This window comes from Danio rerio, chromosome 7 (assembly GCF_052040795.2).
Source record: "Danio rerio strain M-AB ecotype USA chromosome 7, GRCz13ab, whole genome shotgun sequence".
Classification (NCBI taxonomy): Eukaryota; Metazoa; Chordata; class Actinopteri; order Cypriniformes; family Danionidae; genus Danio; species Danio rerio.
Genome location: NC_141027.1, coordinates 34,766,508 through 34,774,164, shown reverse-complemented (window position 1 = coordinate 34,774,164; position 7,657 = coordinate 34,766,508). Strand labels below are relative to the sequence as shown.

Sequence of the window (7,657 nt, the reverse complement as noted above, 5' to 3'; positions counted from 1 at the left end):
TTTTACAATGTAGATTGTGTCAAAGCAGCTTCACATAAATGGTCATAGTAACTGGAACAGTGTGGTTCAGGTTTTAGTGTTTAAGTTCAGTTCAGTTCAGTTTAGCTCAGTTCAGTGTGATTTAATCATTACTGAGAGTTCAAACACTGAAGAGCAAATTCATCGATGCGCAGCTCTACCAATCCTGAACCATGCAAGGCAGTGGCGACAGCGGAGAGGGAAAAAAAACTTCACCTGATGGGAGTGAAGAAAAAAAAACCTTGAGAGAACCAGACTCAGTTGGGCACGACCATTTTAATTTCTCCGCTGGCCAAAAGTCTTGTGCAGAACTTCATTCGCCGTGGTTTATGCTGGAAGATGGCCTCAATGAAGACTCGTCTGTCCCTGGAGCGTCGCTGGAATCAGACACATGTTCTCCACTCCCCACGACCATCAGCAGCTCAGGATATGGCCTGGTCCCGGATATGGAATCCTTGGGATCATCACGTCGCTGGTCTTGGATCCAATCAGTGACTCTGCCTAATCTGAGGACCTCGGGATGAGTATCCCCAGGTGAAAATAGAGAATAAAGAGAATAATTAGCGTAGCTGCTGTTCATAGTGTATATAAGCAAGATGCAGAAGCCTGTGTGGAACCCGCTAGGTGATGCATTGAGTGTATGCTTTACTAAACAGATAGGTCTTTAATCTAGTTTTGAACTGGGAGAGTGTGTCCGAGCCTCGGACGTTATCAGGAAGGCTATTCCAGAGTGTAGGAGCCATGAAAGAGAAGGCTCGACCTCCTTTACTTGATTTTGCTATTCTAGGTACTACTAGAAGCCCTGAATTTTGAGATCTTAAGGAACGAGTTGGTTCGTAGCGAGACAGAAGGTTGGTTAGACAAACAGGAGCTAGATTATTTAGAGCTTTATAAGTGAGAAGTAATATTTTAAATTCAATACGAAATTTAACAGGCAGCCAGTGTAAGGAGGATAAAATTGGGGTTATATGATCATATTTTCTAGACCTGGTCAGAACTCTGGCTGCTGCATTTTGTACTAATTGAAGTTTGTTAATAGAGGATGCTGGGCAGCCAGCAAATAGAGCATTACAGTAATCCAGTCTCGAAGTCATAAAAGCATGGACTAGCTTTTCTGCATCTGAGATGGATAGCATATTTCGTAATTTAGCGATATTTCTCAGATGAAAGAAGGCAGTTTTTGTGACATGGTATATATGGTTTTTAAAAGTTAGATTGCTGTCTAATATGACACCCAAATCTTTTATAGTAGAGCTAAAGCTAACTTTGTATCCCTCTAATTGTAAATTGAGTTGCGAGATCTGCTGTGTGCAAGATTTAGGCCCAATAAGTAATAATTCTGTTTTGTCTGAGTTTAAGAGAAGAAAATTCTCTTAAAGCAACATCACAATAGGTGAATGTGGAGAAAATGACATTTTAAAGTTGCCTTTTATTTTACCTTCTGTATACCCCATTTTATTAACTGAAAAACTATATAATATTATACAAACCACAATAAAACAAGAATTATTATAACTTTAGAGCTTTTAAAGACATTTAGTCAAAACAAATGTTTTCTGATATTTCTTCTGGTGTGTTTATAAACATTTTTAGACATTCAGTTGAGATGATTCAGTGATATAACCCTAATTTTCAATCACTAAAAATGAAAGCACAAGCTTTTTTGTGGTTATTTTCACCAACTGATATTGTCTGTAAAAATGCTCACATAAACTCATCGGCCACTTATTAGGTACGCCTTACTAGTACTAGGTTTAACCCTCTTTTCCCTACAGAGCGGCCTTAATCCTTTTTAGCAGAGATTCAACAAGGTACTGTAAATATTCCTCAGAGATTTTGGTCCATATTGACATGATAGCGAAGAAGAGAAAATATCCAGTAAACCTCAGTTCTGTGGGCGAAAAAACCTAGTTAATGTCAGAGGAAAATGGCCAGACTGGTACGAGCTGATAGAAAGGCAACAGTGACTCAAATAACCACTCGTTACCACTAATGCATGAAAAAGAACATCTCAGAACACACAACACGTCCAACCTTGAGGCAGATGGGCTACAGCAGCAGAAAACCACACCGGGTGTCCCTCCGGTCAGCTAAGAACAGGAGACTGTGGATACAATTCACACAGGCTCACCAAAATTGGACAATAGAAGATTAGAGAAACGTTGCCTGGTCTGATGAGTCTCAATTTCTGCTGCAACATTTGAATGGCAGGGTCAGAATTTGGCACCAACAACAGAAAAGCATGGATCCATCCTGCCTTGAATCAACAGTTCAGGCTGGTCATGGTGCTGTGATGGTGTGATGGATATTTTCTTGGCACACTTAAAGCCCATTACTACTAATTAAGCATCGTGTCAACTCCACAGCCTACCTGAGTTTCGTTGCTGACCATGTCCATCCCTTTATGACCACAGTGTACCTACTGTATCTTCTAATGGCTACTTCCAGCAGGATAATGCACCATGTCATAAAGCGCGAATCATCTTAGACTGGTTTCTTGAACATGACAATGAGTTCACTGTACTCAAATGGCCTCAACAGTCACCAGAACTCAATCCAATAAAGCACCTTTTTAGAAGTGGTGGAACGGGAGATTCACATCATTGGATGTTCAACTGTCAAATCTGCAGCAACTGCATGCTATCCTGGCAATATGGACCAAAATCTCTGAGGAATATTACCAGTACCTTGTTGAATCTATGCCATGTAGGATTAAGACAGTTCTGAAGGCTGTTCTTGTATGGTGTACTCAATAAAGAGTATCTACTTTAAGCACGTGTGTGTGTGTGTGTGTGTGTGTGTGTGTGTGTGTGTGTGTGTGTGTCATGTGAATGAAAACAGATGAAAGAAAAGTCTAATAAAAGATTTAATTTTAAGTTAACAAAGCTCTGTCTTTGGATTCAAGGCCAACATGTCCCTGTAAAACAATGGTGAATCAGGATACAACATCAAAAATTAGAAAAACTGTATTAGCAAAAAAAAAAAAAAAAAACATTGCAAACAAACAAACAAACCTTGTGCAGGTGTCAAAAGAGATGACATCACTGAAGCACTGAAAATGATACATTCATTGTGAGGAACACATGCACGCTCATGCAGACAGGTAATAAAGTCCAACATAAAACAACCCCTAGTGTCTCCAAATTTCCTACAGCATAAAACCCTGTGCAAAAAAGCAATACTATAAAATGCTTAAAATATGTGCTTGTAACAGTAATAATAATAATTTTTAAAAGTGCTGCAGAAACATCCTGCCTCAAATGCGACATTTCTCTTGCTCCATGCACATATTTTATAACACCATATCAGTGGCATAACTAAAAAAAAAAAAAAAACTCAAACTCATCAAAAACTAAAAGTGTTTAGGTGAAAGAACGCATGAAAAACCTTTCTCTTGACTACAGAGCACTTCAATAAATAGGACAGAAACGTGATACAGCAGAATACAGGACTGTTGTAGCATCCACAAACCTATCAAGAGAGCAATGCGATAAATAAAAGAAAAACAAACAACTGACCTAGTTTATGTCCTCTCTAATCAAGATCTCCTTGGTATAGTCAAGACTTTCAGTTGAACACCACCCGGTCAGCTTTCCAGACACAAATTAAACCTCATCCAAGAGTTTTCAATGGTCGATCATTGCTGACAGTGTCATTTAAACCAGGGTTCGGCTTCATTTATGGGCCCAGAAACCAGTGTTTTGAGTTACTCTATTGCACTGATCTCACCTACTGGCTTCCGTTATGCCAACCATGAGCTGTTAAAACAAACATAGCAAAAGACTTGTTTTTCAAAAAAAGTGTTCACTTAAAATACATCTCGTTGACGTATAAATTGTGATTTAGAGTTCTATACAAATCAATTCATCCTTAAATCTGTTCAACATATTTAGCATTTTACATCACCAGATCATATACACAGTTTTTCTCCATCAGTAAATGTAGGCTGGTATTTAATACTATACAATTAAAGCTTGTACCAATCAAATCCTGACATGTCTAATGGATATCATACACACACTTCAGGTATCCATACAGCATATGAGTCATCCAGTGAATTGTTCGCATTGGCAGGCAGATTTCGGTTCAGGGATTGCACAGACTGCGTTTAGTGAAGATCCCTTTGTCACAGTTCTTCCTGTCATTATTGCAGCTCTCCTTATGGATTCTTATGCTGCTTTACAAGTGTTTTCACCATGAGAGCTTCCAGATTCAGACCTTCCCGTTAGAACTGCCGAGGCCGAGAGCCTGCACCACTTCCACACTCAGACCACTCTTCAGAGTCCTTCGTACTGCAACACACATACACACACACAGCATGGCATTAAGTTTTAGTTTGCGGTTTCTGCATTCTGGGTCTGTTTGAACCAAAAGACTTATTTGATATATCATTATTTTCGCAAAGGGTTTTTAACCTTTATTTTTATAGGACAGTAAAGGGGAGACAAGAAAGGAGAGAGAAAGGGAAGGATCGGCAAAAAACCTTGAACCAGGAATTGAACTCAGGTCTGACACTACCTGACAAAAGCCTTGTCGTCTATCCAACTTTTAGGAATAACAAATAATTACTTGACTTCTAGTTGATCATTTGGTATCAGAAGTGGCTTTTATGAAAAACAAAAGCCTCTAGATTATGCATATTTTACCAAAATAAAATCTGATCATGCCTTGATTTTTAATTGTTTAATTAGGACAGTAAGGTCTGACGTTGCTTATACAAAAGTCTTTGTCACTTAACAGAAATAATGTACAGTATAGAATATAAAGTCATGGTGCAATGGAGAAAGAATTAATATTGTGTATGACTCCATGAGCTTGGACGTCTGCATCCATACATCTCAGCAATGACTCAAATCACTTATTAATAAAGTCATCTGGAATGGCAAAGAACGCGTTCTTACAGGACTCCCAGAGTTTATCACGATTCTTTGGATTAATCTTCAATGCCTTACCCCAGACATGCTCAATAATTTTCATGTGTGGTGACTGGGCTGGCCAATCCTGGAGCACCTTGGCCTTCTTTGCTTTGAAGGCTGAAGTATGAGAAGGAGCTCTATCCTGCAGAAGAATTTGCCCTCTCCTGTGCTTTGTAATGTAATGGGCAGCACAAATGTCTCTGTCTCTGCAGATCTCTCACATGCCCCCATACTGAATGTAACCCCAAACCATGATTTTTCCTTTACCAAATTTGACTGATATCTGTGAGAATCTTGTGTTCATGTGGGTTCCAGAAGGTCTAATTTCAATTCTATTATTATTATTATTATTATTATTATTTTAAGGTCACAAGTGGTTGTGTCAGCATTTCACTGCATATCATACCGTGTATGACTCTGTATGTGACAAAATTAGAAATGTAAATTTATTAATATTTACATTTATTTGATGGTATGTTTGTTTGTTACGCTCTGTGTCAGCCTTTTTAATTTAATAAATTTGTATTTTTGGAGCCTTGGTGTTGCCGCCTTTGATTTACATTTAATTTGCACTTTTTGCGGTTTTGGCTGAGCACCCAATTAAGAGATGTGCGTGCTTTTGTACAGTTTTTTCATGGCATGTTTGTTTGAAATTTATAAGAACACCTGATAATTGCCAGTATTACCCTTACTCGAAGAAGTAAAACACAGATTTTTAAAAAAATTATAACTCACAACTGAGTAAAAGTAAAATATAGGAAGACATTTTGTTTTAGAAATAAATTATGATACTAATATAACCTCATGGATAAGTTTTAGAGAGAGAAAGAGCATTTTGAATTCATTGCCATAACTTTGAGCTATTTCATGGCAAAACCAGATCACACTGACAACATTTTATAAATATCACTTTTCTATAATAATAATAATAATAATAATAATAATAATAAGACATCAACAGCAATAAATACATAAAATAAAAATATAGAACAGGTTTTTTTAAGGTTTACTTTCGATAAAAAAGTCTGCAGATAAAAATAAACATAGGGCATTCCAAAGGTATACATTTAACACTTTGATTTCTGTTTCAATATTGAAATTTTGGGGAATTTCTGTTTTGAGTAAATGTGGATCATTACACCAACAGTACCAGTACACCAACTGTCTATTGTGTAATGATGTTTGAAACTTTGTTCAAAATAAGCTTTCTGTTGGTCAGTATGCCAAAAAAAAAACATTAACTAACTGTGAATCCCCCTTTTGCAAAATTCCCAATCACATGAAATAGTGTAACTGTGACCATGCCTTAATATATACCAGAACCAGACAGAAAAGATGGAACCAGCATAATTAACTTTTAAAAAAATTCTCACTTATATCATCTATATAATAATTTTCAGGTTTGGGGTTTGGAGCTTTTGCTTTAAAAAAACAAAACAAGTACAGTTCCAAGAACGTGTTCTACAAAAGACTCTTTGTGGTGTTTGATTTCTGTGTTGTCTGGCAGTTCAGTCTGGCACAAGCAGAAGCAAAAAGGTGCTACGATATGGATCTGACAGGGAGATTTAGGGGGCTTTCAAAAGCTAAGCAATGGTAGAAGCCAGATTAGGTTGTGTTTTGGACACAGGTAGTGTTGAATGCAAACAGTGACTAAATCCTTAATCTCATCCCCCAGGTTTAGGGCTAAAACAACCTTCAGGAATGGTTATAAAGTTCAGTGGTTAAAAAAAAAAATGCACTGACAGTCAAAATGTACTCACATGACTTTCGGTTAAGCCGCGAACGTTTCCGTGTTTTTGGACTAGACGCTCTCTCTGTGGGATTCTGGGTGACAGACTTTACCAGACGATCCATGATCTCATCTGTGGCATCGTCCTGTGAGCTGGCGCTGTCCTCTTTGGCTACAGACATGTGTGTGCTTAGCCTGCCCACACCTGTGTAGAAATATAACAAATCTATCAGAAATTTGCTGAATAACAGTAAAAACAGGTCCAAGATCTTGAATGAGCAATTGCTTGCTGACAGGAATATCATTCAATTGCTTTACAGACGTTTAGGCAAATAAGAAACGGATGCAATTCATTTTCAAGCTACGGTCTATTGTTTCAGGTTTTACATATCCGTCTTTATTATTATTGAATTAGCCCTCTAAACTCACTTCAAAAGAACTGTTTAGTCCACAATAAATCTGTTAGTTGAGCAGACACACTCCATGCAGCCTGTGCATAGCTCTACCTTCATCATCCTCATCCCGTGCTGACTGGCTCTCTACTGGTGAAGTATGAGCGCTGTCAGAGTCACAAGGCTCCTCTGTGAGATCAAAGGAGCCAACCGTAATGCTCTCATTAATTATCATATTTTAGGACATGTTAAAAGCTACACAAGTGCCTTTTCTTTATACACATCCATGCTTCACACCAACTCTATACCTTCATCACTCCATTGAAGAGAGGGAGAAACTGGAGATGTGTCACCAGCAGTAGTAAGAATCTCTATAAAAGACCCCCCAAACAAATATAATTAAAAATATGTGCATTAATTTGAGTGATAATATGAGGATTAATTTTAGTGCACCAAAATCAACCAAAATATCATGTATTTTGCATAGAAATAGTCTTTTTCCAGTTTAATAGTTGTTAGTGTTTCTGTTTATTAGTATATAGTATATGAACCACCCTGATCTATTTACTATGACCATTTATGTGAAGCTGCTTTGACACAAT

At 37.6% G+C, this 7,657-nt stretch overlaps 1 protein-coding gene across 13 annotated transcripts in view; it reads right to left on the bottom strand.

The window, feature by feature from the left end:
• Positions 1–2,871: 2,871 nt before the first annotated feature.
• The window catches only part of fhod1 (formin homology 2 domain containing 1), a 66,852-nt gene continuing 62,066 nt past the window's right edge, over positions 2,872–7,657 (bottom strand). For 6 of the 13 annotated variants that reach the window (XM_087261447.1, XM_087261448.1, XM_087261449.1 and 3 more), the window contains 4 exons: positions 7,364–7,426; positions 7,170–7,244; positions 6,695–6,868; positions 2,872–4,310 (listed from right to left, as the gene is read on the bottom strand). In XM_087261447.1, coding sequence (XP_087117573.1) covers positions 4,231–4,310; positions 6,695–6,868; positions 7,170–7,244; positions 7,364–7,426 — 392 coding nt within the window. In that variant the 3' untranslated portion in view covers positions 2,872–4,230. The remainder of the gene's footprint in view (positions 4,311–6,694; positions 6,869–7,169; positions 7,245–7,363; positions 7,427–7,657) is intronic. The other 7 variants (XM_087261452.1, XM_087261453.1, XM_087261456.1 and 4 more) reach the window with 2 other exon arrangements.